Source organism: Notolepis coatsorum (genome assembly GCF_963971535.1).
Source record: "Notolepis coatsorum genome assembly, chromosome: 1".
Classification (NCBI taxonomy): domain Eukaryota; kingdom Metazoa; phylum Chordata; class Actinopteri; order Aulopiformes; family Paralepididae; genus Notolepis; species Notolepis coatsorum.
The window spans coordinates 79,386,969-79,403,855 of NC_140165.1; the positions used below are offsets into that span (position 1 = coordinate 79,386,969).

At 45.5% G+C, this 16,887-nt stretch overlaps 1 protein-coding gene across 1 annotated transcript in view; it reads left to right on the forward strand.

Annotated features, from left to right (window-relative positions):
• otud4 (OTU deubiquitinase 4) overlaps window positions 1-16,887 on the forward strand; it is a 138,068-nt gene that overhangs the window by 6,915 nt on the left and 114,266 nt on the right. Inside the window, exons 3-4 of the mRNA XM_084334900.1 lie at window positions 16,359-16,409; window positions 16,630-16,676. Coding sequence (XP_084191026.1) covers window positions 16,359-16,409; window positions 16,630-16,676 — 98 coding nt within the window. The remainder of the gene's footprint in view (window positions 1-16,358; window positions 16,410-16,629; window positions 16,677-16,887) is intronic.

Consider the following 16,887-nt stretch of genomic DNA (forward strand, 5'->3'; position numbering starts at 1 on the left):
ATAATCACAGGGGTTAGGTATATATTGTAATTTGAAACAAGTTACCAATGCATTGTCCCGTGGGATTATGCCCCCCGCAGCCAAATTAATTTGTATCCCCCTCAGTCTCTCTCTATCTCTTTCTGTGCCAGTCGCAGACTGTGTGGATGACTGTCACTCAAAGTGCTTATGGGCGGAGCCAGGCCAACACAGCCTGAAATCCAAAGTGAGAAAAATTTGGCTTTTGAGTACTTGATTAGAAATATAAAACAATGCATTTTTTTTAATAAAAGCTTACAGATGTGTTCAATAGACTCACAGGAATTGTGTACAGTTGCCCAAATAGTGCTAGGAATAGCAATGCATATATTTAAAGTACGCCTCTGTATGGATATAATATTATTATTTTATATAACAAAATAATATCTCTATAACCAAAGTTACTCAACATGCTTTATTATGCCTAAAGTAATCTCTCTGACATCTCACGAAAATAACTTAAAAATCAACAAATAGCTATTTTCAAGTCTTACTGGACAAAATAAATAACAAAGAAAATATTAGAATTAATGTTCTAAATATCTTCTGTATTAGAAAAACCATCTTTAAAAGATATATATTTATCTGTTCAATCAATGTAATGTAAATTATAAAACTGTAACCTCACAAAGGTACTAATTTAAGGCCATGGTTAGACTAGGTGTTTTTGTTTTCGTTTTGTTGCTGAATGAATATGTTTGCTGTCCCAGTTAACACTTTAAGTGCCGAAAACGTGTTTAGGCGTCCTTCCTAGCCATGCTCAAGTTGCAGAGGACGCCCTAACTCGTCTTTAATATCAATATTTCAAAAATCTGTGATCGGAATCATATTTCCCCTCTGCAGCCTTCACACACAGTTCTGAGCTTCTCTCAATCCTCTAGCGCAGGGGTGTCAAACTCATTTTCACAGAGGGCCACATCAGCATTATGGTTGCCCTGAAACGGCCAAAGACCGTATAAATGTTAATGTAATGTAAAATAAATGTAGCTACACATTTACATATTGTTAAACATGGTGTTTCTGTATTTATTACTTATTCAAGTTATACATATTGCATATTCATTTGCATAAATGTAAAAATATATGTTAGCTTATGTTATTTTAACAAATAATTTTAGTTTATCAGAACCCCATATTACTCCATCAATCAATGATCAAACCATTCAAGTAAATAACAAAGAATATCATCAAATACAAGCTATGACATTAAGTTTGTTCAAAACCTTTTTGTCACAGTCAAGAGGGGCAGAACTAACAACTGTGAGCTGCAAAGAACACGTGGGACAGATGTAGCAGATGTTACAAAAACAAATGGCTGCACACAACCTTGCAGAGGCCATACATCCAACTAATGGAAGATAGTTTAATTAACTTTAATTAACAGATTGCAGAATGGGTACAGTACAGTACAGCTCAATACACACAATTGTTAAGGGGATGCAGACCAGAGAAAGACTTTCGACTTGTTTACATCAGGGTCCCCCATTTTCAATTCGTAATGAAATTGCTATTATGTGTCTGCATGAACACACAACTGTAACTGTACTCAAAAATAACAAAATAAGGGTTGTCTCGGTTCAAGTTTTGGGTGGGACTTGTTTGCGTCCCTACAGCTTCTTATTCAATTGAGCGAGATGCTCGGTTATGTCACACAGCCAGTTTGCATCTGACAGTTCAGACAATATTTCTTCAACCCTTTGTTACCTATTCCGCCTGGATCTTTTTTGTATTTTGGGCTGTAAAATTGTCAAAGAATGTCTGAGGAGTAAGTGCTTTTGGCTTTTTTCCTTTGTTACCTCAGATGTTCAACATACATGTATGTGTAAGAATGTGTAATAACTAAGGCTGTCAAAGTTAAAGCTTTATTAACGCATTAACCCACATTTTTTTTTCTTTTTTTTATAAATGTTTTTATTTTCAATTTTCAACATAGAACAAGACATCACAATACCATACCGTTAACAATAATAAAAATAATGACACTAACAACAGTAATAACATCACAAGACGGGCAAAGAAAAAAGACAATAAAAAATTAAATAAGGAAATGACAATAGAAATAAAATAAATAAAATAAAATAAGTGTGGCTTTCACGTGTGCGCATTATCTCGTGTGCTATATATATGTGTGTTCTACCTACCCATATGTGCGTGTGCTTTACCTATGTATATGTTTTATGTGTACATGCATATATGTGTGTTGTGAACGTGTGCATATGACCGTGTATTCCCTAGTAGCCCAGAGTGCATGTACAGTACTACTGCAGCCAAGAGGACACGTACAGTATCAATGTAGTCAAGTGGGCATGTACAGTATTATTGTAGTCAAGAGGGCATGTACAGTAGGGTGCATCAAAATACACATTTCCAGCGTATTGATTTGTATGGGTGCTAAAAGTGTTACCATCCATGTAAAAACAATACATGCAAAATATTTTTGCAATACGAGGTGATTTAGATGTGCAACGGTACATCAGTACATGCTGTCCTCTCCCAACATGGCCTGCTGTTAGTGTCTGTGTGTGTCTGTGTGTGTGTGTGTGTGTGAGTTGCAACATTGTTTCATCTCGCACCTGGTCCTGCAATTTTTGGGGGGATGGGCGGGATGGGCCTATAAATAGCTTTACCTGTGTGGCTCTGCATCAGAGTTTACTCAATTCCCCCAACTCCACCATCACCCACCACATGATCCAGCTCTCCAACTATATCTCCAGCTATCCAGTTCTCACAAGATGGCGTCGCCGCCCTTAGGCTCCCGCCAGAGCAGCCGCAGCCTGGTCTTTGGTCTGGGCCCCAGCATAACCAATGCAGATCCCATCATCACTGGTGCCAAACTGCCAAGTGGTCGCCAGATCTTGCGGTGCATGCTGTACAACTGCGACACGCAACTGCATGCCAAGCGGCCATGTTTGACCGGAGCCTTGTCACGGTTCCATGCGGCTAAGGGCGTTTTGGAGCAGGTGCAGCCATTTTATGGAAAGGCCAATATTCCAATGGTGAGTGATCGTCGAGCATGCGTCAAGATAGTAGCGCTCGTCGATGCTAGCAACAAGCTGCGGCAAATTCCAAAGGCCAGGCGCTCCAGTGAGGCTACAGCTCGACTGGTGGACGCAATGGAGCACAAGCTGGATGCCACATTCCCGCTGTGGTCTCCAAATGCAGAGGAGCTGATCTGTGATCCAGAGGACATTGCTTTCCTGGCCAGCATGAAGGGCGACAGAGTGGCCACATTTGGAGCATTGGATGCCAATCTGCAATCCAAGTTGAAGCGGCGACAGGAGCGTGAAGCAGCGCAGCAGGCATGCTTTACCAAGGAGCAGCAGGAGATGACTGCGAGGTCCAGCATGGCGGTGGTGTTGGGAAGCGAAAGTGATGAAGACAGCAATGCAGATGAAACAGCTGCTCCACCGGCTGAGAACACACCCACCCGTGAGCGTAAGAAGACTGGCACCACAGCCTTCATTCCATCAGACATTCTCAGCCGGCCGAGTCTTGTGTCACTGGCTACAAGGTTGAAGATCACACCAATGCAGCAGGCTGCCTTCACGCGCGGTCTGATCGAGGAATCCGGTGGCAATTCGGCAATGGTCTCCACATCCTACGCAACAGCAGACCAAGCACTGGGACAGCAAGTTGACGCCAATGCTCAACAATGTGCGCCAGTTGGAGGAGCGTCTGACAGTGGTCGTGATCGGAGACGCGGAGCGGCTCAAACTGCTTGGTGTGCCAGCATACATGAAGGGGACTGATGAGGCATGTGGAACGATCATTGCCCGGCTGACATGCAAGCTGCTGCAGGACTGGTGCTGCACCGATCAGGTTGTCAACATGGCATTTGACACCACCGCGTCAAACACTGGCCATCTCACGGCAGCCTGCATTGCCATCCAGCTCTCACTGGGTCGACCACTGCTCTGGTCCGGGTGCCGGCACCACATCGGCGAGGTGCTCCTCAGCCACATCTTCACTGACCTCAAGGTGGAGACGTCACGCTCGCCAGAGGTTACATTGTTTACACGTCTGCGCGACAACTGGAACCTGTTGCCACACAAGGACAGCGGCCCATTGGCCCGCTACATTCCTGGCGATGCCGAAACACCGTTCCTGGGCAAGTTGCGCGCTGAACTAATTGTGTGCGCTGCAGGAGTGCTCGACTACAAGCGAGGCGACTATCGCGAGTTCGTGCAGCTATGTCTTGTGTATCTGAGTGCAGACAGTGCAGAGCACACTCCAGTTAACTTCCAACGACCGGGAGCACTGCACAAGGCGCGGTGGATGGCTAAGCTGCTCTACACTCTCAAGCTGGCCTTGATGGAGCAGCACATTGCCTTGCTTCCTCAGGGGACCATCACTACGCAGCAGCAGGTGCTGAAGATTCGGGCGTTTGCCAACTTCATCACGCACATCTACGCAACGTGGTGGTTGACCTGCGACACGGCCGTAGATGCGGCATGGAATGACCTTACACTCTACCACAACCTGTACGCATACAAGTCTGTTGACGAGGGCATCGCAGCATCAGCGATTAAGGCGCTGAAGCGGCACCTATGTTACCTGTCAGGCGAGATGCTGCCCCTGGCACTCTTCAGCACCAAGGTGCCAGTTGGCGAGCGGCGCGCACTTGCAGATGCTATATTGGAGCACAAGCCGGCTGATATATCCATGCAAGCCCCACAGCTCCGCTTTGGCACTGGCTTCGGCAAGCCAAAGTTTCCAACCCTCTCGCCGACCACCAGCTTGGCTGACCTCGCCAACCCAGACTGCTGGTTCGGCATGCACCTGCTGCACATCGATCCCGCGTTTCTTTCACTGGATGTAGAGGATTGGGTTACCAGTACAGCATTTCAGATGGGTGCAGTGAATGTACGTGCCATCAATGTTGTGAATGACTGTGCCGAGCGTGGCGTCAAACTGACGTCAGACTTTGTGGCAGCAGCCAGGAGCGAGGAGCACCTGCAGAATGTGCTACAGGCAGTTGAGCATGACCGCTCAACACGGCCAAATCTTCGCTGCTGCAAGCGCAAGCTGGACCAGGTTTAGGACTCTAGGATGCTTGAGACATGTTTGAAAGACTATTTCAATGTTGTTATCAAACATTTTGTTCTTAAATGTTAGGGTTAATAAATGTTGTTCTCAAAAACTATTTCTTGCCGTTTTTGAAATTGCCTTGTCATGTTATCTAGTAAAACGCCCAAAAAGGCCAATTTTCATATATTTCACATGCTGTGTGGTACCTCTAAATCTCAACGAATCTTTCCCAAACTCTGCACAAATCATTTTTATGTTTGTCCGAACAGAATGCAACCCCACACAGATTGATATGTTGAGATTAAATTTTTGCATTGCAATTTGATGCACCCTAATGTACAGTATCACTGTAGTCAAGTGGGCATGTACCGCATTACTGTAGTCAAAGGTATATGTACAGCATTACTGTAGTCAAGAGAACATGTACCGCACTACTGTAGCCAAGAGGACATGTACAGTATCATTGTAGTCAAGTGGGCATGTACAGTACTACTGTAGTCAAGTAGATATGTACAGTATTACTGTAGTCAAGGGCACATGTACAGCACTACTGTAGTCAAGAGAACATGTACAGTATTACCGCAGTCAAGAGAACATGTATAGTACCACTGTAGTCAATAGGACATGTACAGTATTTACAATGCCAGTACCGTCAGACAAAACAAAACAAGGCAGCAGTGGGAGGTTACTGGTAATGGGGAAATCCGGCGAGTACAGTGGTGGACAGTGCAGGCCCAATATGTGACAGATAGGGGTCCCAGATCTCATAAAAAGTGTCCAACTTGGAATGCAGCATACACGTAATATATTCACAGGGGATACATTCCATTATGATATTGTGCCATGACCTTATTGACGGGACCTCGTCCTTGATCCAAAACAATAGGATGTTCTTTCTAGCAGCAAATGTCAACAACAAATGGTCTCTTATGCTTGGAATTGGTAACATGAATATCTGGGAGGCCCAGCAAAAGGCAGAGGGGATCCAGCTCGATGGGGGTGTGAAATATGTCAGACAGTTCTTCTACAACGTCGTACCAGTAGCTCTGTAGTTTTACACAGGTCCAAAAACAGTGGACGTGATTTCCAATCTCTATCTTGCATTTAAAGCAAAGTGGGGACGCATTGGGATCCATTTTACTTTTACGGGCGGGGGTAATATGAATGCGATGCAATATTCTAATTTGGATGGCCTTGGTGCGGTTACAAACCGAGATTCTTTTTGCGTAGGTCCACGTATCCTGCCAGTCTGCATCTGTGATTTCTATGTCCAAATCCTCTTCCCAGGACTGTTTAGTAACATAGGAAGATAAAGATGAATTAAGGTTCAGAGTACTATAGAAGATAGATATTTGTTTTTTGGGGATCTGCAAGGAGAGGGCTTTCTCCACCTGCGAGTTGGAGATGTCAGTTAAAAGTGAGGTGTCCTTGGTGATAAACTGCCTAATTTGTAGGTACCTAAAAAATTCCGCTTTCAATAGGCCATATCGCTGCTGCAGCTGTGTAAAGGACATTAGGGTCCGGCCATCAAACAGGTGGCCAAGATCGGTTATGCCCTGCTTATACCAGGTCTTGAAGCCGCCGCCGATTTGGTCTAAGTCAGGATTGCCTACAATCTGGGTAAGAGGAGAGGTCAGCTTGGCTCGGCCCTCCACCTTACGGACAGTCTTCCAGGCCTTGACGGAACATAATGTGATGGGGTTGGAGCACATCTTCCTCACAGACCTACAGTCTTTGATAAATAGTAGGTTCCACAGGGGGGACTTAGATTGCGAGGATTCAACGTCCAGCCATATTGACAGTGGGTCTGATCTGAACCAGCCGACCAGCACCCTAAGGTGTGCCGCCAGCTGGTAGTGTCTAATATTAGGTAGGTCTAGACCCCCATCTTCACTATCCATCTGTAATTTGGCCATTTTCAGACGCGGTTTCTTCCCATTCCAAATGAATGAGCTTAGCCAGCCTTCCAGCACCTTGATAACCTTGTTTGTCAGCAGCACTGGGATCATTTGGAGAGGGTACAACAGTCTGGGGAGTACGTTCATCTTGACGAGGGTAATCCTACCCAGCCAGGAGATCGGTAAAGGGGCCCATCTAACTAAGTCTGCCCTTATGGTGTCTAAAAGAGGGGGAAAATTGGCCTTAGCCAACGTATCATAGGTGGGTGTCACAAATACTCCTAGGTAAACGAAGCCGGAGGGCGACCAGCGAAATGGGAAGGGCTCGGGCAGTATCGGGATAGATTTGAGTGTCCCAAGTGGCATTGCTTCGGATTTGGAAAAGTTTATTTTGTACCCCGAGAAGGTTCCAAGACATGGAATTGAAGAGTCAGGCTTAGACACAAAGATCAGCACGTCGTCCGCGTAAAGAGTGATTTTGTGCTCCCTCCACTCACTCTAATACCTGAGATCTCGGCTGACTGCCTTACGGCCTGTGCGAGTGGTTCTATGGCCATGTCGAATAGTAAAGGGCTAAGAGGATCCCCCTGGGGGTTCCCCCGCTGCAGAGGAAAGTTGCTAGACCTAAGTCCATTAGTCAGGACCGCCGACATCCGCGAGTTGTAAAGAACCTTGACCCAGTCAATAAAGGTGTCACCTAAGCCAAATTCAGCGAGGGTTAGGGTTTCTACAAGGTCAAATCCCTTCTCCGCGTCGAGAGACAGAACCACCGTGGGGTGGTCTGTCTCACGAGTCATTTGGATGATATTGAGGAGCCGTCTCATGTTGTCGGTAGAGTTCCTACCCTTAATAAAACCGGTCTGATCCTCGTTAATAATAAAAGGGAGTACTTTTTCCAGGCGCATGGACAGGATCTTTGAAAGCAACTTTTGGTCCGAATTGAGTAGGGCTATAGGCCTATAGGAGGCGCACTCCTCAGGGCATTTACCCTTCTTAAGGAGAAGGCAGATATTAGCTTCCCGTAGAGACTGGGGCAGTATCCCCACCTCAGCGGAGTGATTAAGCATTGCCACCAGGGGATCTAATAGAATATGACCGAACTCTTTATAAAACTCGCATCCGAAACCGTCCGGGCCCGGAGCCTTACCAGATGGCATAGCCTTAAGGGCGCCCAGAGCTTCTTCCTTCGTAATTGGGGCGTTAAGGAGCAGGTTCTGATCTTTCGATACCTTAGGGAGGTGTAATTCAGCGAAGAAGGCCTGCATGTCAGAGAGAGCACCATCGGGTCGCTCGGTCCTATAGAGTTGGGCATAGAAAGAGGCAAACTCTTTGTTAATAGTTTTGGTGTCAAAGGACCTGACCCCGTTGGAGTCAGAGATTGAGGCTATTACTTGGGTGTCGGCCCTTTTTTTTGCCAAGTTAGCCAGGCACCTACCCGGCTTGTCACCGTGTTCGTACATTCTCTGTTTGGCAAATTTAAGAGAATATTCGGCGTCCTGGATCAGAAGAGTGTTTAGCGCCGCTCTGGTGGCCGTAAGCTACATAAGCACAGCCGGGGCTGGGTTTGAAACATGCTGATTTTCAAGGTCGGCTAGTTTGGATTCAAGAAGTTTACATTGTTAATTTTTCTTGCGCTTCTTGGATGATACATAAGATATAATCAGTCCACGAGAAAAGACCTTAGATGTTTCCCAGAGTAGAGACGGGTTATCCGTAGAGCGAAAGTTAATTGAGTAGAACATTTTAAATTCCGATTCGAAATAGGAGACAAATATATCATCTTTGAGGAGGTATGGGTTGAGGCGCCAACGCCTCGACAGCGCTCTCTCTTCTGACAGGGAGTAGACCAGGTATATAGGGGCGTGATCCGATAGAACGATGCTTCTGATTGTGCAGGACGATACTAGAAAGAGCTTAGAGGAAGGGATGAAGAAATAGTCTATTCTACTGTTGCTCTTGTGTGGGCCGCTAAAAAAGGTGAACTTCAGTTCGGATGGGCAAAGGGTTCTCCAGACATCTGAGTATCCAGTGTCTTCGCATAGGGAGGTGAGCATCTTTGCTTGCCTAGAGGGGGGAGTCAGACTGGGTGGGAGTTTGTCAAGAGACGGTATGAGGTGACAATTAAAGTCTCCGCCCACAAAGGCGTTCTCAGAGGCCAGGCCATTAAATTCAGCAAATATCTTGGATAGAAAGTCAGGGGAATAGCCTGGGGGACAGTATACATTCATAAATGTCATTTCTTTACCCTTAAGAACCCCTTTGATAATCACATAGCGACCTTGGCTATCCACAGAGGAAGTTATAAGTCTAAAGGGGAGATTTTTATTGATCAATATGGCCACGCCCCTACTAAACGTAGAATAGTTTGTAGCAAAGACCTGTCCTACCCAGCTCTTTTGGAGTTTAGCAGTGTCGTTGGGCCCCATATGAGTTTCTTGTAAAAAAGCAATCGACACATTCTCCCTCCTTAAAAAGGTGAGAATCGCCTTCCTCTTAGCCAACCTCTGCAGGCCTCGAACATTCCAGGAGCAGAGCTTGAAGCTCTCAGAGTTAGCCGTAGCCATAGAACATTGAAGGGCGTGTAGGTGGGGCAGACCTGGGCAAGCCTGTGGGCATGTAGAATTCACTTAACTTAAACACTATGCACACGTATTTCGAGCCATACATAAAACATATAATAATGACATATAAATGTGTGGGACCGGTGTGTCTTTCCCCAACATCACAGGGACTCACCAACATTTCCAGAGACTTCAAACCTACCACTCGTAGAACCATCCCCGTGGCCAACTGCCACATTTCCCTGTATACAAAAGTGCCTCAGAGTGTAAAGCAAACAAGAAAAAATCAAATTGAACCATAAGCCAATAGTAAGGTCAACGGCTGGAACCCAGAACTGTCGGTAAAAGGGGGGGGGGGGGTGTATCTGCCAGGCATGCTGCGACAAAACAGGCGCGCAGTACCTCCACCAGGCCGGGAGGGGGCGATACCCTGTCCGCGAGACTGTTATCTCCCCTGACGCTGGTTCGACCCTACACAGTTATGCCTCCCCACCAGAGGAGGGCGCTGTGCCGGGGGCCGCCCGCCGCTCCCGCGAGCACATTGTCAGCAGCAAACATTAATGGGAGCCATGCGGGTTGCATGAACCGGTTGAGAGTCAAACAGGTGGCGCAGCCACGAGACCCCATCTCGCTCGACGTGTAATCAACAGTAAATGCATCCCGGTGGCAATGATCAAAAACATGGCCGGGAGCTGGTATATCGCGCAGAAGTTATAAGCGTGGCAGAAATATCCGAAACAGAATAGAATAGGTCCCGCTCCTTCCGAAACGTTAACAGTTAGCAACCTAGCCCGTGGCTATAGTCGTGCAACAGTACAACAGTCATATACAACATACTTGTCCCCCTCCTCCCCTTATGTCAGATAGCGAGAGAAAAATAAAAAGATAACTTTCCAGGCGAGGCCTAATGTCAAGTATTCATCCATACTCGCATATGTAATAAGATATCAAATGCGACCCCTCTCTGTGTGATAGCCGTAGCAGTATGCTAACGGTCCATCGCTACTACCACGTCAGGATCTGATGAGGCCGGTGTCGGGTCCGTGTTCAGCTCCAGTGGAGCCAGCGTCGGGTCCGCGTCTCGCCCCGGTGAAGCTGGTGTCGGGTCCACGTCTCGCCCCGGTGGAGCCAGCGTCAGGCCCACGTCTCGCCCTGGTGAAGCCGGTGTCGGTCCGCGTCTCGCCCCGGTGGAGCCAGCGTCATGCCCGTGTCTCGCCCTGGTGAAGCCGGTGTCGGGTCTGCGTCTCGCCCTGGCGAAACCGGTGTCGAGGTCCCTCTGGGCCGGGTCCTCAGGAAGTCCACGGCGTCCTTGGGCGATGGTAGATGCAGCCTGCCCTCCTTGGTTCGGATGATTAGCCTCGCAGGGAACTGGAGCGATGGTTTAAATCCGCGCTTGTACAGGGGCCCCATGACATCTCGGTATTGTGATCGTTGCTCGACCACCTCGGGGGGATAATCTTCGAAGATAGAGACTGGTTTCCCTCTGTATGTCAGATTCCCTCTCCTCTTGCGAGCTTCCAGGATAATAGTCTCTTTGATCTTGTAGTGATGTAAGCGGGCAATTACGGCCCTAGGCCTGGAGCCTGGTGCTGGTCTGGGTGTTAGCGTCCTGTGGCATCGGTCAAGCTCCGGTGGTGTAGCGAGGACATCTTTCCCCATGATTTCCACCAGGACCTCCGCGAAAAAGACACTGGCACGGTTGCTGTGCAGGGATTCGTCCAGGCCCAGGATGCGTATGTTAGAACGCAGACTACGTGACTCAACATCAATTAGCTTGTTTCTTAGCTTGTCGATGACTATATCCTGAGCTGTGCATCTTACTTCCAGCTCCGCCATCCTATCCGACCACCTATCCATGCCGCCCTCCACGGAGGTCAAGCGTTGGGTATGGTCTGCGATCTCCTGCTGGAAGCCGTCGAGTCTAGACTCGAGCGAGGCAGCAAACGTTCTGAACTCCGCAGTGAAGGCCTGTTTGAGCTCCTCCATTAGCTTAGCCATGGTAGCCCCATCCACAGGGGCGGCCTCGCTTCTCAAGACTCGTGCAGTCATCACGCTCGTTATTCATTTCCTTTTTGGGTCGAATAGTACAGTCTTAGATACGGATGTTGTATATTAGTGGTTCAATCATCTTGAAAATAAAAAAAAAGGCTTTTTAAAGTAAAATAAAAGTTCGGGAGCGGCAGCGTGGCTCAGAGACGTTCACATCCTTCCGACCCGGAACCGGAAGCCAACCCACAATTATTTTAACACTGCTATGTTTTAACCCAATATTAATGTTTTTTTTTTTTTTTTTTTTTTTAATAATATAACCTGAACTCTTGGGGGGCCACATCAAATGACGTGGCGGGCCGGATTTGGCCCGCGGGCCGTGAGTTTGACACCTATGCTCTAGCGGTTCAAGAGCGCCATCTGGTGGCCGATCGGCAGAAGCGCCAAACAGGAAGTCATGTGGATGAAGTGGTGATCACCCATATTACTTCCGGGCACTCGCTATAGGTCCCGGGACTCGAGCTCGACACAATACATAGCGATCCGTTGCCAATAACTCGATAAACAACATGATTTGGACGTATATACTATTATACAACCTGGAAATGGACCGGGTATTTCGACATCCCATAATGGAAAACTGTCTACCCCACGCTGATCGCCCAACGGCCCGAGGAGACTGGGGTGAGTTTTAGCGTGTAATATTACCGTGTTCGATACTAACTGATCTGATGAACATATGACCCACATTAGATGAATGGTATAACGCTGCCCACGGAATTATAAACGCCCCCTCGCCCATCCGGTCAACATCAGATGACGTGTAGTAACTTCCAGAAGTACGTCCAGTTGGAATTTTTTATATCGCGCCGATTGCTATCAAACTGTATTTCATCATCAATATAATGCATTTGGGGCTATAAATCACGTTCTGGAGAAAGCTGCAGAAAGAGATGAAAACATACTTATACCTTAGACCATATTTTAGTATGAATATGTGAATGAAAAAGTTTAACGTTGCTACACCATGAACAATACATATAGGACCTTGAATGGGCCCTAATAATGGCAATCTAGCAATAGAATTTAAAAAGTTATAGCCCTGCAAAGAAGGGGAACTTCTCCATAGACAAATAGAGCTGGCAAGGGATGGTATATCATGAATTTAGCCTTACGCAATCAAAGTGTTAAATAGAAATGCCGTTTTGGCAGGAAAACGCGTTGCCCTACTGACAACGCTGAAAAGGTGTTTTCGTTTTGGATACTCGCCAAAACTCGCCGACAACTTGTCATGTAATCTGCGCGGAGCCGTTGTTGCTCAACGCCCATGCACAGTAGATACCGACATCTGCGTGCCCTCACCAACGTCCGGTGACGACAGAGCTGTCCCAAATAGCTGCAGCTACCATGTGTTGTCAAGTTATTGTTATAAGTAGGGCTGGGCGATATGGAAAAAAATCATATCGCGATAACTATATGATAATGTTATCATATTTCTCGATATCGATAATTATCGAAATTGTTATAAGTATAAATCTTTTTTTTTTTTTTTTTTTTACTTCAAATCTTTTTTTTTTTATTCTTTTTTATAAACAACAGATGTATGTTTATTTTGCAGCAATTCTTTGTCGTTGCCGCCATCTTTATTGTTACATCCCCTCACACTCCAGTTCTCAGGCTGGAGCTGGTTTAAAAGCGAAAGTAAACCGGCTTCTCTGCTGGCTGTGGCTCCAGGAGAGTTGAACAGTTCTGGCTCTGCTAGTTTATTTTCTATCTTTTGGCGCTTTTTTGGTGGACAAACCACCGCACATGTGCACCGTGACTCGTGACTGGAGTCTAGTTCTGCTAGCACATATAGCCTACTGTGTACAGACTGTTTCAAACTGTATTTTAAATTAGAAAGCAAACAAAATAAATGGACAAGAGAAAAATAAATCTCAATTTGGTCAGTATTGTCATTTGGACAAGCAAAGCCATTACTTTAAGTTGCAGGCAAGAAAGACAAGTCTGTCCACTGTCTCTGGTTTTAAAACTGCCCTGTTGCAGGTCACAAAAATGTTTTTTTTTGTTTTTTTTATTTCGATATTCGATATCGATTATTAAAATATATCGCGATATTTATCGTTATCGTTATATCGCCCAGCCCTAGTTATAAGGACCCCAGTCCAAGCTACAACAGTCTGCATTCCCTTAACAATTGTTTGTATTGAGCCGTATTGTATTGTACCCATTCTGCAATATGTTAAATAAAGTTTACATCCATTCATTCTGCTAGCATTAACGATTGCATGAGCTAACGTTAGCTATCAGACCCTGTTAGCTCAGAGCTCCTCTTTCAATCTTAACAAGCATTAAACAAAATGGCCCAGTCATCTATTCACCTTTGTTTAATACATGAGGCGTTGTCTAATGTTATCTAGCTACTGATATCTCCTGATATCATCAGTTTGGTGCTGGCTGGCTAACGTGAGCTAACGTTAGCTGCTAGCCACAATGCTATACTGTTGTACTGGCATATTCCATTCACGTTAGCATTAGGGATGGGTACCTTTCACATTTGAACCGATACCGGTACCGGTACCTGTGAATCGATACCGGTACCCAACGGTACCTTTTTTCGGTACTTTAGTCTCAAGAAATGTAATTTACCTACCTCAGTCGTAAAAATAAAATCCAAACTTCAAATAACTACAATTTCGACAGTTTTCGGCTTGTCATTGCTCCGACTGCTTTGTTGTTGAATCAAGTCAAATCCTAGGTAAGCATATATTGTGCGTGTGAACGTTGACATGAAAAGAAAAAAGTAAAAAAATAAGTAAAAAAAAGAAAAATATTTTTTATTAATTAATAAAAAATATTTTTCTTTATTTTTATTTTTATTTATTTTTTGGTTTCTCATTTGATTCGATACTCGGTAGTACCGACGTGTTTCGGTTCGGTACCTCAAAAGTACCGAATTCGGTACCCATCCCTAGTTAGCATGTAGCTAACAATATCGGAGATCTTTTTGTGAGACTAAACTATACGCTCTTGGTGGTCAATTGTGTTGATGTTAGTTTTGTTTCATCAACAAATGAGAGGCAGAACACACAGTGAATGTATCCGTTTTGTTTATTGCACTTTTATTGCACTTTCTTTGCTGAAAAATAAGTGCTACACTGGCTAAATAGATCACAGAGGCATTTAAAGATGGTGGCTTGTTGATTTTTTTGCAGGAAGTGTATTGGCACATCCAAGGTAACTACCTCCCCGCGAATGCTCAGTGCTGAATTCGAGACGCGATCCGTTGCGGTCTGACCACGCCTGGTTCTGACAAAACAAAAGTGCTCAGATCGCAAAACAAATGTCTAACTCGGCTGTCACTACTTGCGCTCTGGAAAGCGAAACTCATCTTGAAAAGTCCACTATGCAGTTTTGGATTTGTTACATTTGCATAACTTGCAATTAGTGTAAAAAAACTAATTTATTACACACATAATCCTTAGAATGATTGTATCATAAGCATCTTATATCATCATAAATTAAACCAAAACATAATTTTGAGGCATCAAAATAGTTTTCTCTCTCTATAGCTGCATACTTCAATCAATTCGGTCAACTTTGCCATCGAACTCTCGCCTCGCACAGCTTTATTTTCAAGTTCAAGTTTCAAGTTTATTTTGAATGTTCTGTGTCCTTTGAGATCTCCGGCACCTTTATTAGACACAGAAAGTTGAAACATAATGGTCAAGCTTTGCACACGTTGCACTCCGCCTCCCATTTGTCTCGACCGGGACGGTAAATTGGGAATTTTCTCTGCAGTTCATCTGTAATGTACATTTTTCGCTTTGGCATTGTGAGCAGAATCAATGCTGGTTTAGATCTGTCCGCTTCCTCCTCTGTTTGTGTGTGAGCGTACTAGTAGAGACGCCCATGCAGGGCTCTACGCTAACCTTTTTCCCAAGGAGCACATGTGCTCCTAAATGAGAAAATTTAGGAGCAGCAGTGCTGCTTTTGCTTCCGCGTTTTCCCTGATTGGCTGCGCCATGCCCCGCGGCAGGCGCGGCAACCGCAGAGCGGAGCGGCAGAGCGAGCGGAGCGGCAGAGCGAGCGGAGCGGCAGAGCGCGAGCGGAATTATGTCATGTCAGCCATGATTTTCATTCGGCGCTTCAGCTCACCTGGCAGAGCAGCGGTCCTGCGGTCCGTTGTTGACGAGTTCGAATCCCATCAAAATTTTTTTTTTTTAACGTGATCTTTTTTTAACGTGTATTCTTTCGCCGGTTAAGGTTAGGCATGGTTAAGGTTATGGTTAAGGTTAGGCATTGTTTCGGAGTTGGTTAAGGTTAGAACGGTTAAGTTTAGGCGCTGTTAAGGAGCTGGTTAAGGTTAGAGTTTGTCTTAGATAATGGCAATATTCTTTCTATGGTTAAGGTTAGGCATGGTTAAGGTTAAGGTTAGGCATTGTTTCGGAGTTGGTTAAGGTTAGAACGGTTAAGTTTAGGCGCTGTTAAGGAGCTGGTTAAGGTTAGAGTTTGTCTTAGAGACAGCCTATTTCCGCACTGCCGCTCTCCCGCGTTGCCGCGGTCACATGGTCAAATTGTCACATTCTTGCACTGCTGCGCTGTTAAAAAACAACACGCGCCCCGGACATGGCAAAATAGGACGTTTGGTCACCATAATTTACAGCAACATATTGAGCTGGTATGCACAAACTGAATAGATAAACAAAATGCCCAATTAAGCAAGTGACCTCAGGAAGATGCACCTTTTTTCTGTATTATTAAGTATTATATGTCCGGCATGCAAAATCATCTGTATTTTTCATTTCGGCCCCCTTGGTAATTTAGTTTGACACCCCTGCTCTAATGTCTCCACTCTTAACAGTTCATTGAAGGGGACTTTGAAGAGTATCTGTCCAAAATGCAAGACCCACAGGTAACAACATTTCCATTCAGTAGGCAACTACAGACAGACAGACTTAACCCCATCACTACCACACACTACAGAAGGTTAACCTTTCACTACCGCACCACAGGCCCTTTGTCGTGTGGCAGTGAAAGGGTTAACCTTCTGTACTGTCGCAGTGAAAGGGTTAACCCTTTGGTAGTGTGGCAGTGAAAGGGTTAAGAAAGTGATGTTTTCTTGTGTTTTGCAGCAGTGGGTGGGAGAGGTGGAGATCAATGCGCTGGCTGTTATGTACAGGTAAGATATGGTCCTGGTGCGACCGTGGTTTCCAGCAGTTAAACCGAGGTCTTAAACCAGGGGAGGAAATTAGGCCACTTTACTCGCCAAATGCGAGTATTTTTTACGTTTGGCGAGTGATTCATGAAGACCACTCGCCAGTCTGGCGAGTTGACAGTGCCACGAGAGCACTGCACAAGACCCGCGGACATATATAATGTTTAATAAAAGT